The 17,617-nt window shown below is 47.2% G+C and overlaps 1 protein-coding gene across 1 annotated transcript in view; it reads left to right on the plus strand.

Moving 5' to 3' along the window:
* LOC119978332 overlaps positions 1-17,617 on the plus strand; it is a 198,672-nt gene that overhangs the window by 68,678 nt on the left and 112,377 nt on the right. Inside the window, exons 12-13 of the mRNA XM_038819897.1 lie at positions 12,039-12,106; positions 12,212-12,273. Coding sequence (XP_038675825.1) covers positions 12,039-12,106; positions 12,212-12,273 — 130 coding nt within the window. The remainder of the gene's footprint in view (positions 1-12,038; positions 12,107-12,211; positions 12,274-17,617) is intronic.

Raw genomic sequence — 17,617 nt, forward strand, 5'->3', positions numbered from 1 at the left:
TCAGGACAAATGATAGGCCATGCAGCAGGACCTCTTTCTTGTGGAGGTGGGCCTCCACCAAGAACCATGCCCTCTTTGTTGCAAGAACTTCTTAATGCTCTGCCCCTGCCTTCGTAAACATACCTCGCAACTCCTGAAACTGGGTTTTGACATCCCACATTGCAGAACCAAACCATTCGGGTGGATTAACGTCAGCGCTATCAGCCATCATCTGCAAGTGAACACCGCACCGTCAGGACGGGAATCCTCCCAAAAGTTGCTGCACCAAAGACAGGACTCCACCCCAACTTCTTCCAGCTGCCAAAAATCAGTGTGGATTAAAGCCTTTCAACTCGACTCAGTAAAGCTGACCAATCTGAACGACACGGTGGCACAGTGATTAGCACTGCTGCCTCAGTGCCAGGGACCCAGGTTCAATTCTGGTCTGGGGTGACTGTGAGGAGTTTGCACAGTCCCCCCATGTCTGCGTGGGTTTTGTCCAGGTGCTCCGATTTCCTCCCTCAATCCAGAGATGTGCAGGTTAGGTGGATTTGCCATGCTAAGTTTCCCAGAGTGTCCAAAAGGTGAGGTGCGGTTGCTGGGTTATGGGGACAGCATGAGCCTGACCCGAGGTATGGTGCTCTTTCAGAGGGTCGGTGCAGACTCGATCGGCTAAATGGCCTCGTTCTGCATTGTAGGGATTCTAAGATTGTATGAACAACTTTTAGTCAGTGTTCTCTTTAGGCTGGTCAAAGCTTCTTGATGACTTTGTTCCCAGTGCCATTCACACCCGAGAGTGAATCTCATTTGCATCATCAGAAGCGGGGTGGGAGAGGCAAGACCCCAAACTGAAATCCCGCCGGCGCACATCCCATTTTTGGCTAAATCACGCCTGTAGATTCCTTCCTGATTTTTGTACAAATGCAATTGGATTACCCCACTTTGTCGGGCCTACAATTTTCTTCATGATATGTCCAATTCTGCTTTCAGTTGGTTCCTCGGGTGTTAAATGCTAGGTAGTCCCAAAACCCAGAAAGGTAGTTTGGAACACCGGTTCTTAGTGGTGCATATTTTCGATTTGGTATAATGTGAGAAAAGATATGCAAACCAGGGAGGAACAGTCCAGACATTTTGTGATCAATTAATAAAGAATATTTATTAACTTGAAAGAAAATATAGAGGACAAGAAGAACAATAATACACGACAACAAGACACTTAAGTACATTGATAACCATACACACAACAATATCTCAGAAGTTGCTGCTTGTTCCCAATTAACTACTTTTCCTGAACTCCGAGAAGTGCCCCTTTTTCCCAAACAATAGCCAATATCATATAACTCTATTAGCTAAACCTCGCAGATTGTTACCACCCACAGGTTGTTTGTACATATTTGGGAACGTGTCTTTAGTTTCAACGAAGGAATAATCTTCTTTGTTCGAGCTTTTGATTTTAAACAGCAGCCTTTTAGCATAAACATGTTTTCGGGAGAGCTTGCTTTCTACAGCAGGGCATGGCGATAATGGTAGCTGCTTCTACTGTGTCCTTTCTCCAGTTATCTCCATGGATATATTTCTTACCCCCCTTCGTTATGACACCCTGGGCGAGTGCACAGTTAATTCCATGCCCGCAGACCCCAGAGTCCCAACATAAGTGAATTAACGGCCGGGATTCTCCCCTACCCGGCAGGGGGGGAGGCCCCGGCGTGTTGGAGTGGTGTGAACCACTCCAGCGTCGGACCGCCCCAAAGATGCGGAATTCTCCGCACCTTTAGGGGCCAAGCCCTCAAATTGAGGGGCTAGGCCCGCGCCGGAGTGGTTCCCACTCCGCCAGCTGGCGTGGACGGCCTTTGGCGCCATGCCAGCCTTAGCCAAAAGGACTTCAGCTGGCGTAAGTTCGCGCATGCGCCGAAGCGTCAGTGGCTGCTGACATCATACCGGCGCATGCGCAGGGGAGGGGGTCTCTTCCGCCTCCGCCATTGTGAAGGCGGAAGAAAAAGAGTGCACCCACAGCACAGACCCGCTTGGCGATCGGTGGGCACTGATCGCGGGCCAGGGCACCGTGGGGGCACCCCCCGGGACCAGATCGACCCGCGCCCCCCCCCCCCCCCCCCCAAGACCCGGAGCCCACCCGCGTCGCCAATCTTGCCGGTCAGGTAGGTGGTTTAATCCACGCCGGTGGGTGAGGCCTGTCAGCGGCGGGACTTCAGGCCATTGCGGGCCTGAGATTCGCCGCGGTGGGCCCGCCGACTGGCACAGCGCAAGTCCTGCCCCCGCCGAGTCTCGGGGCGGGGGCGGAGAATTTGGGGCACGGCGGGGGCGGGATTGACATAAGTGAAGTCACACGGGATCAGAAGTGAGCTGGCAAGATGAATGCAGAACTGGCTAGGTCATAGAAGGAAGAGAGTAGCAATGGAAGGGTGCTTTTCTGATTGGAGGACTGTGAGTAGTGGTGTTCCGCAGGGTTCAGTGCTGGAACCTTTGCTGTTCATAGTATATATTAATGATTTGGAGGAAAATGTAACTGGTCTGATTAGTAAGTTTGCGGACAACACAAAGGTTGGTGAAATTGCAGATAGCAATGGGGACTGTCAGAGGATCAGCAGGATTGAGATTGTTTGGAGACTTGGGCGGAGAGATGGCAGATGGAGTTTAATCGGGAGAAATGTGAGGTAATGCATTTTGGAAGATCTAATGCAGGTAGGGAATATACAGTGATGGGTAGAACCCTCTAGAGTATTGACAGTCAATGAGACCTAGGTATACAGGTCTACAGGTCACTGAAAGGGGCAACACAGGTGGAGAAGGTAGTCAAGAAGACATCCGGCATGCTTGCCTTCATTGGCCGGGGGATTGAGTATAAAAACTGGCAAGTCATGTTGTAGTTTAGTTGGGCCACACTTGGAGTATAGTGTTCAGTTCTGGTCGCCATACTACCAGAAGGATGTGGAGGCTTTAGAGAGGGTGCAGAAGAGATTTACCAGGATGTTGCCTGGTATGGCGGGCATTAGCTATGAGGACAGGTTGAATAAACTTGGTTTGTTCTCACTGGAACGAAGGAGGTTGAGGGGCGACTTGATAGAGGTCTACAAAATTATGAGGGGCATAGACAGAGTGGATAGTCGGAGGCTTTTTCCCAGAGTTGAGGAGTCAATTACTTGGGGGCATAGATTTAAGGTGTGAGGGGCAAGGTTTAGAGGAGATGGAAGAGACAAGTTTTTTACACAGACAGTAGTGTGTGCCTGGAACTCACTGTCGGAGGAGGTGGTGGAAGTAGGGACAATAGTAACGTTTAAGGGAATCTTGACAAATACATGAATAGGATGGGAATAGAGGGATGCGGAACCCGGAAGTGTAAAAGATTTTAGATTCGACGGGCAGCATGGCCGGCGCAGGCCTGTTCCTGTACTGTAGTTTTCTTTGTTCTTTGTAACCTAGAAATCGTGTTCTCCTAAGGTCTTTAACACCTGACCGCTCCAATGAATTACAGGCAACAGAATTATAAGTAAAATATTAACAAACTGGTTAGTTGCAACAAAAGAGAAAGAAATTTAAAAAAATGAAAATCGCTCATTGTCACGAGTAGGCTTCAATTAAGTTACTGTGAAAAGCCCCTAGTCGCCACATTCCGGCGCCTGTCCGGGGAGGCTGGTATGGGAATCGAACCGTGCTGCTGGCCTGCTTTAAAAGCCAGCGATTTAGCCCTGTGAGCTAAACCAGCCCCAGATAAACATACAAAGGAAATGATACACTCTGGTCTACCAGTCTACCTAATCTCCAAAACCCTATCCCACCCTCCCACCAGACACTAACAAAAGACAAACACACGGTAAGGGGAGGGGAAGAATTAAAACAACGGGTATTAAAGGTGCAGGCAGAGAGACAGGTGACCACCAGAAGGGCAGGCAGTCAATGCAGGAATCCCCTGTGGCTGTCCTCCTCTCGAACAGGTATACCGCTTTGGATACTGTTGGGGGGAATAGGCTATCAGGGGAAAACAGCAGCAGCCAGAGCAGTGGCACCATGGCTGGCTCTGATGTTCAGCAGGGAGGGTCAAAGCGCAGAAGAGCAATAGTCATAGAGAACTCTATAGTCAGGGGCACAGATAGGCACTTCTATGGACGTGAAAGAGACTCCAGAATGGTATGTTGCCTCCCTGGTGCCAGGGTCCAGGACATCTCAGAACGGGTAGCGGGCATCCTGAAGGGGGAGGGAAAACAGGCAATGGTCATTGTACATATTGGTACTAACGACATAGGCAGGAAGGGGCATGAGGTCCTGTAGCAGGAGTTCAGGGAGCTAGGCAGAAAGTTAAACAACAGGAACTCTAGGGTTGTAATCTCGGGATTACTCTCTGTGCGACGTGCCAGTGAGGCTAGAAATAGGAAGATAGAGCAGCTAAACACGTGGCTAAACAGCTGGTGTAGGAGGGAGGGTTTCCGGTATCTGGACCGCTGGGAGCTCTTCCGGGGCAGGTGTGACCTGTATAAGAAGGACGGGATGCATCTAAACTGGAGAGGCATAAATATCCTGGCCGTGAGGTTTGCTGGTGTCACACGGGAGGGTTTAAACTAGTATGGCAGGGGGGTGGGTGCCGGAGCAATAGGTCAGAAGGTGAAAACATTGAGGGAGAACTAGGGAATAGGGCCAGTATGACACTGAGGAAGAGCAGACAGAGAGATGTTGCTGAAAACAACGGGCCTGGTGGCCTGAAGTGCATATGTTTTAATGCAAGAAGTATTACGGGTAAGGCAGATGAACTTAGAGCTTGGATTAGTACTTGGAACTATGATGTTGTTGCCATTACAGAGACCTGGTTGAGGGACGGACAGGATTCGCAGCTAAACATTCCAGGATGTAGATGTTTCAGGCGGGATAGAGGAGGATGTAAAAGGGGTGGCGGAGTTGCCCGACTGGTTAGGGAGAATATCACAGTTGTTACTACGGGAGGACACCTCAGAGGGCGCAAGGCTATATGGGTAGAGATCAGGAATAAGAAGGGTGCAGTCACAATGTTGGAGGTTTACTACAGGCCTCCCAACAGCCAGCAGTAGATAGAGGAGCAGATAGGTAGCCAAATTTTGGAAATGAGTAAAAACAACAGGGTTGTTTGTGATGGGAGACTTCAACTTCCCCAATATTGACTGGGGCTCACTTAGTGCGAGGGGCCTGGACGGGGCAGAGTTGTAAGGAGCATCCAGGAGGGCTTCTTAAACAATATGTAGACAGTCCAACTTGGGAAGGGGCTGTACTGGACCTGGTATTAGGGAATGAGCCTGGCCAGGTGGTAGAAATTTCAGTAGGGGAGCATTTCGGGAACAGTGACCTCAATTCAGTAAGTTTTAAAGTGCTGGTGGACAAGGATAAGAGTGGTCCTAGAGTGAATGTGCTAAAATGGTGGAAGGCTAATTATAACAATATTAGGCAGGAACTGAAGAACCTAGATTGGGGGCGGATGTTTGAGGGTAAATCAACATCTGACATGTGGGAGGCTTTCAAATGTTAGTTGAAAGAAATTCAGGACTGGCATGTTCCTGTGTGGAAGAAGAATAAATACGGCAAATTTCGGGAATCTTGGATAACGAGAGATATTGCAGTCCTCGTCAAAAAGAAAAATGAGGCATTTGTCAGGGCTAGAAGGCTGGGAACAGACGAAGCCTGAATTAGAATTAGAATTAGAACAGTACAGCACAGAACAGGCCCTTCGGCCCTCGATGTTGTGCCGAGCAATGATCACCCTACTCAAGCCCACGTATACCTATACCAGTAACCCAACAACCCCCATTAACCTTATTTTTTAGGACACTAAGGGCAATTTAGCCTGGCCAATCCACCTAACCCGCACATCTTGGACTGTGGGAGGAAACCGGAGCACCCGGAGGAAACCCACGCACACACAGGGAGGATGTGCAGACTCCGCACAGACAGTGACCCAGCCGGGAATCGAACCTGGGACCCTGGAGCTGTGAAGCATTTATGCTAACCACCATGCTACCGTGCTGCCCCCTGTGCGGAATATAATGAAAGTAGGAAGGAACTTAAGCAAGGAGTCAGGAGGGCTAAAAGGGGTCACGAAAAGTCATTCGCAAATAGTGTTAAGGAAAATCCTAAGGCTTTTTAGACGTCCATAAAAAGCAAGAGGGTAGCCAGGGAAAGGGTTGGTCCACTGAAGGATAGGCAAGGGAATCTATGAGTGGAGCCAGGGGAAATGAATACTTTGCATCAGTATTCATCAAACATAAGAACATAAGAACTAGGAGCAGGAGTAGGCCATCTGGCCCCTCGAGCCTGCTCCACCATTCAACGAGATCATGGTTGATCTTTTGTGGACTCCGCTCCATTTTCTGGCCCCAACACCATAACCCTAACCTTTATTCTTCAAAAAATTATCTATCTTTACCTTAAAAACATTTAATGAAGGAGCCTCAACTGCTTCCCTGGGCAAGGAATTCCATAGATTCAAAACCCTTTGGGTGAAGAAGTTCCTCCTAAACTCAGTCCTAAATCTACTTCCCCTTATTTTGAGGCTATGCCCCCTAGTTCTGCTTCTCACCCGCTAGTGGAAACAACCTGCCCGCATCTATCCTATCTATTCCCTTCATAATTTTATATGTTTCTATAAGATCCCCCTTATCCTTCTAAATTCCAACGAGTACAAGTCCCAGTCTACTCAACAAAGAGAAAGAATGGTGGATGTTGAGTCTGGAGAAGGGTGTGTAGATCGCCTGGGTCACATTGAGATCCAAAAAGACGAGGTGTTGGGCATCTTGAAAAATATTAAGGTCGATAAGTCCCTAGGGCCTGATGGGATCTACCACAGAATACTGAAGGAGGTAGAGAGGAATTGCTGAGGCCTTGACAGAAAAATCTTTGGATCCTTACTGTCTTCGGGTGATGTCCGAGAGGACTGGAGAATAGCCAATGTTGTTCATTTGTTTCAGAAGGGTAGCAAGGATAATCCAGGGAACTACAGGCCGGTGAGCCTTACGTCAGTGGTAGGGAAACTACTGGAGAGAATTCTTTGAGACAGGATCTACTGCCATTTGGAAGCAAATGGACGTATTAGCGAGAGGCAACACGGTTTTGTAAAGGGGAGGTCGTGTCTCACTAACTTGATAGAGTTTTTCGAAGAGGTCACAAAGATGATTGATGCCGGTAAGGCAGTGGATGTTGTCTATATGGACTTCAGTAAGGCCTTTGACAAGGTCCCTCATGGCAGACTGGTACAAAAGGTGAAGTCACATGGGATCAGGGTGAGCTGGCAAGATGGATACAGAATTGGCTAAGTCATAGAAGGAAGAGAGTAGCAATGGAAGGGTGCTTTTCTGATTGGAGGGCTGTGACTAGTGGTGTTCCACAGGGATCAGTGCTGGGACCATTGCTGTTCGTAGTATATATAAATGATTTGGAGGAAAATGTAACTGGTCTGATTAGTAAGTTTGCAGAAGACACTAAGGTTGGTGGAATTGCGGATAGCGATGAGAACTGTCAGAGGATACAGCAGGATTTAGATCCTTTGGAGACTTGGGCAGGGAGATGGCAGATGGAGTTTAATCCAGACAAATGTGAGGTAATGCATTTTGGAAGGTCAAATACAGGTAGGGAATATACAGTGAATGCTAGAACCCTCAAGAGTATTGACAGTCAGAGAGATCTAGGTGTACAGGTCCACAGGTCACTGAAAGGACCAACACATGTGGAGAAGGTAGTCAAGAAGGCATACGGCATGCTTGCCTTCATTGGTCGGGGCAATGAGTATAAGAATTGTCAAGTCATGTTGCAGCTGTATAGAACCTTAGTTCGGCCACACATTTTTTTCCCAATTAAGGAGCAATTTAGCATGGCCAATCCACCTGGCCTGCACATCTTTGGATTGTGGGGATGAGACCCACGCAGACATGGAGAGAATATGCAAACTCCACGAGGACAGTGACCCAGAGACAGGATCGAACCCAGGTCCTCAGCGTCGTGAGGTAGTAGTGCTAACCACTGTGCCACTGTGCTGTAAGAATTGGCAACTCATGTTGCAGCTGTAAAGAACTTTAGTTAGGCCACACTTGGAGTATAGTGTTCAATTCTGGTTGCCACACTACCAGAAGGATGTGGAGGCTTTAGAGAGGGTGCAGAAGAGATTTACCACGATGTTGCCTGGTATGGAGGGCATTAGCTGTGAGGAACGGTTGAATAAACTCGGTTTGTTCTCACTGGAACGACGGAGGTTGAGGGGCGACTTGATAGAGGTCTACAAAATTATGAGGGGCATTGACAGAGTAGATAGTCAGAGGCTTTTTCTCAGGGTAGAGGGGTGAATTACTGGGGGCATAGGTTTAAGGTGCAAGGGGCAAGGTTTAGAGGAGATATAAGAGGGTAGTGTATGCCTGGAACTTGCTGTCGGAGGAGGTGGTGGAAGCAGGGACGATTGTGACATTTATGGGGCATCTTGACAAATACATGAATAGGATGGGAATAGAGGAATACAGGCCCAGGAAGTGTAGAAGATTTTAGTTTAGACGGGCAGCATGATCGGTACTGGCTTGGAGGACCGAAGGGCTTGTTCCTGTGCTGTACGTTTCTTTGTTCTTTGAAAAGGTTTGAGATGAATCTTCAGTGCCACGATTGTGACCTCTGTGGACGCCAGTCTTCTCCAAATGCGACCCTATGGAGAATTGATGTAAGAATAGGAGACCCTCTGGAGAATTGATTTATGTAAGAGATTCAGGTCACTGAAGTTGTGACCTCCGATCACTGGATGGAGCTCACACAGGAGAGTCAGGTCAGTGCAATTCTGACCTCCGAACACTGGGTGGAACTCGCACAGGAGATTCAAGTCAGTGTAATTCCGACCTCTGACCACCCGATGAAGTCCCATCTCCCTGTGATATTACTGGAAGTTTAAACCAGAGAATTTTACAATGTCTTCCATTGGCCTGATCTCTGTAAAGAAACTCCAGCTGTATCATAAAGAGTGTTCGCAGATTGGGTTCTTCCCAGCCATTCAGACAAAGATTAAAGACTCATTTGGTTGAGAAACTGCTTGCAATTTTTCAACTCCAGAAGTTTCCCTTTACAGTTCTGGCTACTGTCTATCTTTTAAACAGGAATGCCTTCACAGTTCTGACTCGGAGGTTTTAAAATCGCCTGGCAGAAAGAGAGCATCAGAGAGAGCGCCTTCCAGGTGCCTCTGGGCTGAATTTCTTCGTAGAACTGAGAATAAAATTGAACTTTCCGGATGACCCGCCTTTCTGCTGGAAGATTCTGAATGGCTCCACAACAGGAGATAATTCAGAATTCCAGCCACACGGATTGGCTGCTTGCAAAGTCTTTCAAACTAACAGGACAAGCTCCACCACAGAACCTAAAAGGAAAGTCCTGGGCAAGTCCGTTAAACCAGGGGCGTTTCAGGTTTGCCTAAAGTTTGTGTTTTAAACAAAAAACTCAGTGTTGCAGCTGCTAGCAAGAAGACAGTAGATCAAAAGTAGTCAGCAGGCTAGGGGTTCAGAAGGAAACACAGAACAGACAAGGGGTTTATTTTGATTTGATTTAATTTGATTAATTATTGTCACATGTATTAGTATACAGTGAAAAGTATTGTTTCTTGCATGCTGTCCAAACAAAGCATAACGTACATAGGGAAGGAAGGAGAGACTGCAGAATATAATGTTACAGTTATAGCAAGGTGTAGAGAAAAGATCAACTTAATCCAAGGTAGGTCCATTCAAAAGTCTGATTGCAGTAGGGAAGAAACTGTTCTTGAGTGGGTTGGTACGTGACCTCAAACTTTGGTATCTTTTTCCTGACGGAAAAGGGTGGAAGGGAGTATGTCCAGGGTGCATGGGGTCCTTAATTATGCTTGCTCCGGGACTTCCGGTGATGGCGGGCGGGAGGCAGCTACACATTGGAGCGCTCCCACTTGGGAACAACATTTTCGGGGTCTAACGCCCGGTCCCAGGGGTAACAGGGATGGCAAAAGCAGGGAGAAGGCACAGTGAAAGAAGATGTCGAGAACAAGTAAAAAAACGGCTGTGAAAAAAACAGCTGAAAGTCTGTCGGGGAGTGTTAAGGTCACCGCGGGGACGGCAAGAAAAGTGGAGGCTGGGGCACCAGGGGAGGCCACATTGCCCACGACTGAAGAAATGACTAAGGTGATGGCCGCGGAACTCGAAAGGCAGTTCACAAAACACATGGAGGCAATGAGGAAGGAGATGGAGGGGCGGTATTAAAAGTGCTGGTGGAGGAGGCGATTTCCCCAGTTAGGGCAGCGGTATTGAGCGCAGTGGCAGAGGTATGGGAACAATGCAAGGCGCTGAAGGAAGTGGAAGAGACATTGTTGCAGAACAGCGATCAACTTACCTCGATGGGGAAGGAGGTGCGGAAGGTGATAGAGATCAACGAGGGTCTGTGAGCCAAAATGGACAACTTGGAAAACAGTTACAGGCGACAGAACCTGAGGATTGTGGGTCTTCCCGAAGGAGTGGAAGGCCCGAGACCGATTGAGTATTTTGCCATGATGTTGGCAAAGCTATTGGGGGGAGGGGGGTAATTCCTCCCGATATGAACTGGATAGGGCTCATCGGTCGTGGAGGCCTGTACCAAAGGAGACTGAGCCGCCAAGAGTAGTGACTCTGTGTTTTCATAGGTACGGTGTGAAGGAGAAGGTCCTGTCCTGGGCAAAGCAGAAGCGGGTGATGCAGTGGGCTGGAGCTGGTATCCGCATATATCAGGACTTTACGGTGGATGCAGAAGGACTGTGGCTGAATTGAGAAGTGATCATGTACCGATGTAGCCTCCATGTAGCTGTATTGTTCACTGCGGCAGGTCTGTGCTAAATGAGCCAACTTTATATATACTTGGACAAGGGAAGAGAAGGGACTTTCACTTGCAATGATGGTTCTTTGGATCTTGGGTGTGGATGCTGGGGTTGTGTGCGAAAGGGGATGCATGAGTGTCATCTTCGGTACTCTTTCGGGGATTGGATGACATTGAATGTTAGGGAGAGGTAGGAGCGACTCTATAGTTTAATGGTGACCATAGGCGATGCCTAATTTGTTTCTCTTTTATTTCTCCTTTGTTTGTCCCACCGTGGGAGTGCTTGTTCTATTTGATGCTTATGTTGTCAGGTACGTCCCTGTTTGTCTCTCCCTCTGAAGCACCCCCTGTTCGAATCCCCGGGACCTTAACCACCAAGATAAACCCAGTCATATTCCGGTCCACGGCTTGAAAAAACGACTTGGGCAGAAACACCGGAGGCACTGGAATAGGAATAGGAATCCAGGCAAGATATTCATTCTAACCGACAGGAGTCGGCCCGTTAGCGATAGCGGGAGACTATCCCATCTTTCAAGGTCTGCCTTGACCCTCCCCACCAAGTTCGTAAAGTTCAGCTTCCGTAGCCGCAATCCCCCACCACCTGTATGCATAAGTACTGGAAGCTGTTCCCTGCCCAATGAAACGGCAACCCCCTCAATCCAGTTGCCCCCCATCACAAAATATTCACTTATCCATATATTTTGCTTGTCGTCGAAGAAAGCCCCTCAAATTGCCGCAAAATCCCCATAATGCTCCCAATAGATGCCTACGGATTCCTTACAAATAACAGAAAATTGGCAGCATATAACGATACCCTGTGCTCGATGCCTCCCCCCCCCCCCCTTACCTATTCTCTTCCATTCCTTCGAATGTTAGTCCTTCAAGGTTATTACTTAGCTGTTGGGCTATGCAAATTTAACAAGTGGTGAGTGAAGTGTCAGATCAGTCAAATAAAAAAAAAAGTCTCCCAAGACTTGTAGGATCTGAATTTAAATAAATTATGTTTCATTTAAAGGTTCCTAATATATACTTCTACCAGCACATCCACATTATCCAATATGGCTTTGCCTTTGTCATGTGCTTCCTGTCTAATTTGTGAGAGCATATTTGGCTGTTTTAATGGACCCCTTGAAATGGGTTTTACTGTTTTCAATAAATAATTGTTACTATCTAAATTTGATCATAACATAGATTTCTTTTTGGAGTGGATAGTTGTTCAGATATCAAATTTATCCTAGTGTAATTACTTCTAGCAGATGTTGCAGATGTACTCTTCTTTGAAAAGGAACAATGCCCTTGTGGTATGCCCAAGGTGAAAAAGGTAACCTAGTTTAATTGTATTTGAACATTATTTTAAGAATATGTAAGTTTGAACCTATGACATTAATTTTGGAATTCTTTCCAAACTTGTTTATTTTTCCTCCAGGATAAATTAAAATGGATTATAATTACTCCCAGTATTTCAGAAAATGGAAACAGGAAATTTAGGTAAATCATGAAAACAAAATTTCATCTTGCTTTTTCCATGAAAGATTTTTTGGTAAATGGTACCATTCGAATATGCAATATCATCAGCAACAAGAACCTGTAGTTATCTAGCACCCCGAATGCAGTGAAACATCCCAAGGCTCCACAGGCATGCAATCAGACAAAATGTTTGAAACCATGTCAAGGAAATTAGGACAGGTAGCCAAAAACTAGTGAAAGGGGTAGATTTTAACTGTCTTAAATGAGGACAGAATTAGTGAAGTTAAGGATGGAAATTCCAGGGCAGCACGGTGGCACAGTGGTTAGCATTGTTTCCTACGGCGCTGAGGACCCAGGTTCGAATCCCGGCTCTGGGTCACTGTCCTTGTGGAGTTTGCACATTCTCCCCGTGTTTGCATGGGTTTCACCCCCACAACCCAAAGATGTGCAGGATAGGTGGATTGGCCATGCTAAATTGGATTGGATTGGATTGGATTTGTTTATTGTCACGTGTACCGCGGTACAGTGAAAAGTATTTTTCTGCAAGCAGCTCAACAGATCATTCAGTACATGGGAAGAAAAGGGAATAAACAGAATTCAAGAAAATACAAGAAAATACATGAGAATACATAATAGGTCAACACCATACAATGTAACTACATAAGCATTGGCATCGGGATAGAAGCATACATGGGTGTAGTGTTCATGAGGTCAGTCCATAAAGAGGGTCATTTAGGAGTCTGGTGGACAATGGGGAAGAAGCTGTTTTTTGAGTCTGTTCGTGCGTGTTCTCAGACTTCTGAATCTCCTGCCCGATGGAGAAGTTGGGAAAAGTGAGTAAGCCGGGTGGGAGGGATCCTTGATTATGCTGCCTGCTTTCCCCGGCAAGCGGGGAGGTGTAGATGGAATCAATGGATGGAGGCAGGCTAGTGTGATGGACTGGGCGGTATTCACGGACTCTCTGAAGTTCCTTGCGGTCCTGGGACCGAGCAGTTGCCATACCAGGCTGTGATGCAGCCCGATAGGATTGCTCTCTATAGTGCATCTGTAAAAGTTGGTAAGGGTTAATGTGGACATGCCGAATTTCCTTAGTTTCCTGAGGAAGTATATAGGCGCTGTTGTGCTTTCTTGGTGATAGCGTCGACGTGAGTGGACCAGGATAGATGTTTGGTGATGTGCACCCCTAGGAATTTGGAAACTGCTCACCATCTCTACCTCGGCTCCGTTGGTGCTGACAGGGTGGTGTACAGTACTTTGCTTCCTGAAGTCGATAACCAGCTCTTTAGTTTGCTGGCATTGAGGGAGAGATTGTTTGTTCGTTACACCACTCCGCTAGGTTTCTATCTCCTCCTGTATTCGGACTCGTTGTTATTCGAGATCCGGCACCACTATGGTCGTATCGTCAGCAAACTTGTAGATGGAGTTGGGAACCAAAGTTTTGCATGCAGTCGTGTGTGTACAGGGAGTAGAGTAGGGGGCTAGTACGCAGCCTTGCGGGGCACCGGTATTGAGAACTAATGTGGAGGAGGTGTTGGTGTTCATTCTTACTGACTGTAGTCTGTTGGTCAGACAAGTCCCAAGGATCCAGTTGCAGAGTGGAGAGCCAAGTCCTAGGTTTTGGAGCTTTGATATGAGCTTGGCTGGGATTATGGTGTTTGAAGGCGGAGCTTGTAGTCAATAAATAGGAGCTGATGTAGGAGTCCTTGTTTTTCGAGTTTGCTCTAGGGATGAGTGTAGGGCCAGGGAAATGGCGTCTGATGTGGACTGGCTGCGACGGTATGCGAATTGAAGTGGGTCAAGGCGTTCCGGGAGTACGGAGGTGATGCGCTTCATGATCAGCCTCTCGAAGCACTTCATTACAACTGACCTCAGGGTCACCGGGCGGTAGTCATTGAGGCACGTTGCCTGGTTCTTCTTTGGTACCGGTATGATGGTGGTCTTCTTGAAGCAGGTGGGGACCTCGGAGTGGATTAAGGATAGGTTAAAGATGTCTGTGAATACCTCTGCCAGCTGGTATGCGCAGGCTCTGAGTGCACGACCAGGGATCCCGTCCGGGCTCATCGCCTTAATTGGAAAAAATAATTGGGCAATCTAAATTTTTTTAAAAGGATGGAAATTTCAGAGCTTCAACTCAGACTGCTGAAGACTCAGCCGCCATTGCTGAAGCAAAGTAAATTGAGGAACACCAATGAGGATTGTCCAGCTGGAGGAGGTTACAGAGAGATGAGAGGCCTTGGAGGAATGTAATGACAAGGTTGAACATTTTGAAGTCACGCCATTGCTGATCCAGGAACCTATATAGCTCAATGAACACTGGAGTGATGTATAAATGGCACTTGGGCCGGATTTTCTTGGCAACAGGGTTCTTGGCAGTTGGCTGGAGAGCCTTTGAGTGTCCCACATCATCTCTTTTCAAGAAGAATGCTGCATCTTGCCTCACTCAGATAATTGACAGTCCAGCACCAGACTTTTGCCTGTGATTTAGCACCAGGCGACAGAAGACAAGCTAAGAGCTGATTGTCAGTCAGAGTCTTTTGTATTCAGTTGTACTATCAACGAGGCAGTGGCTGCTACCAGAAAAAATGCCCACCCAAGGCTGTAGATTGAGGAGCGGCCCAGGCACATGTGACTGATATGAGTAGGTCAAATGGTAGGAGTCGTGGGGAATGGTGGCAGCAAAGGCAGGGGTGACTCTCAGCTCATTGCTGGGGGTACTGGATACTAAGAATGTGAGATCCTTTATGATTTCTGGCTAATCTGAGGGTGCTTTTACAATTACATGCAAGGCAGTCAATCACTCCTTGTACTGTTGGAACCCAATCACTGCAGCGAAGCTGACAGCTTCATCTGTGGCAAAGATGATATAAATGCCACCTCAGAATACAGGGCATCAGTGACCAGGGAGATACACCTATGGGCAGCAATCTGATATCCTGGAGATTATTCCCCCAGAAAACCTGGATGATGCAGGAGGTGAAGAATTTCAAGACTTTGATAGCTACTGGCAATGCATGGCCACCTTGTCCTCTTGGCACAATATCTTGTCCAGAAGATTGTATTTGCCTACCATGACCAAACACATGAGCTTCAGCCTTTCTCGGGCACTACTGCTCTATAACGTGAAGGCAGCTGTTCCTGGTGGTGTTAGTGGTGCTAGTTGCTGCACCCTTTGTTGCTACTATGGTTGATTCTGTTGTTCCTCCTCAAAGGTCCAAGCTACTGTTGCACAAGTTTCTCCTATGCTGCAGGTGGGTATACTGGAAAGCTCCAAATAATTCCAAACTGTTGCTCCAAAGTAGTGATTTCTGTCTGGCAGAAATAATCCTGCAAGCACAATCCTTTTGTTGTGGCTAATTTGGTATTTAATGTCTTGTTACTGTTGAGAACCCCACTGATGTTAAATGCAAGAGTATCCCAAAACCAGTTCTTGAGTGTATATTTTCAATTGGGACACTGTGAGGAAAAATATGTGAACCAGAGAGAAGTAGTCCAGTAGTGTGAACAATCAATGAAGAATATATGGAACTTAAAATGAAAACAACATGACAAGAAGGACGAGAATACACTACAATGCTTAATTACACTGATGGTTGTACACACACAGTATTACACAAAGTTACCCCTTGGTTCCCAACTACATTCCCTGAACTCTGAGACGCCTCTTTGTTCCTAAGCAACATTCAAAATTATATATCTCTAATAGATAAATCCAGCAGATAATTACCACAAGCAGGGCATTTGGCCCCATTTGGGAAAACCATCTTCAGTTTCAGCGAAGGTAAAATTTGCTCAAGGGTTCAAGTTTTAGACCTTAACCGGCTGCCTATTTAGCAATATATTCTTTTCAGGAGACTGTTTCTGCAGCTGGGTGTGGTTATGATCATAGAATCATAAAATTTACAGGACAGAAGGAGGCCATTCAGCCCATCGAGTCTGCACCAGCCCTTGAAAGAGCACCCTACTTAAGCCCACACCTCCACCCTATCCCCATAATCCCACCTGACCCTTGTATCCTCATTGGCTACAGGTGGGATCCCAGAGATCCCAAAGGATGGAGAATAGCTAATGTGGTACCACTGTTTAAGAAAGGTAGCAGGGATAATCCAGGACTGGTTTAGCACACAGGGCTAAATCACTGGCTTTTAAAGCAGACCAAGGCAGGCCAGCAGCACGGTTCAATTCCCGTTCCAGCCTCCCCGAACAGGTGCTGGAATGTGGCGACTAGGGGCTTTTCACAGTAACTTCATTTGAAGCCTACTCATGACAATAAGCGATTTTCATTTTTCACATAGGCCGGTGAGCCTCACGTCGGTAGCAGGTAAATTATTGGAGAGAATTCTCAGGGACAGATTTATTTATTTTTAATATTTTTATTCTCCTCCTTTTTCACATTTTCTCCCAAATTTCTACTCCACAATAAACAATAATCAGTAACGAATGCAATGTCAATCCCCATATCATAGAATTCATAGAATTTACAGTGTAGAAGGAGGCCATTCGGCCCATCGAGTCTGCACCGGCTCTTGGAAAGAGCACCCTACCCAAGGTCAACACCTCCACCCTATCCCCATCACCCAGTAACCCCACCCAACACTTAGGGCAATTTTGGACACTAAGGGCAATTTATCATGGCCAATCCACCTAACCTGCACATCTTTGTGACTGTGGGAGGAAACCGGAGTACCCGGAGGAAACCCACGCACACACGGGGAGGATGTGCAGACTCCACACAGACAGTGACCCAAACCGGAATCGAACCTGGGACCCTGGAGCTGTGAAGCGATTGTGCTATCCACAATGCTACCGTGCTGCCCAATATCAATAACAACGATCCCATCCTCTCACCTAACCCTAACCATGAGCCGCATGTTAACATAAACAAATAACAAAAAGGAATCAGGAATCACCCATAGTCACGATTAACACATACAGTCCCTCTCCCTCCAACCCTCCTAGCACCCCCCCCTTAATGTTCGATGTAATCCAATTCTCGAAAGTGCATAATGAATAACGCCTATGAATTGTAGAACCCCTCCATCCTTCCCCTCAGTTCAAATTTGACCTTTTCAAGCATCACAAATTCCAGCAGGTCCCCCCACCACGCCAGGGCACAGGGTGGAGAGTTTGATCTCCATCCCAACAGGATCCGCCTTCGAGTGATCAATGAGGCGAAAGCTACAACATCTGCATCCGCACACGTTTCCAACCCCAGCTGGTCCGACACTCGGAATATGGCCTCCCAGGGTCAGGGTCCAGTTTCACGTGTACCGCTTCAGAGATTACCCGAAAAACCTCCTTCCAGTAATCCTCCAGCTTTGGACAGGACCAAAACATATGAATGTGGCTTGTGCCCCCCCCCCCCCCC

Source organism: Scyliorhinus canicula, chromosome 1 (genome assembly GCF_902713615.1).
Source record: "Scyliorhinus canicula chromosome 1, sScyCan1.1, whole genome shotgun sequence".
Taxonomy (NCBI): Eukaryota; Metazoa; Chordata; class Chondrichthyes; order Carcharhiniformes; family Scyliorhinidae; genus Scyliorhinus; species Scyliorhinus canicula.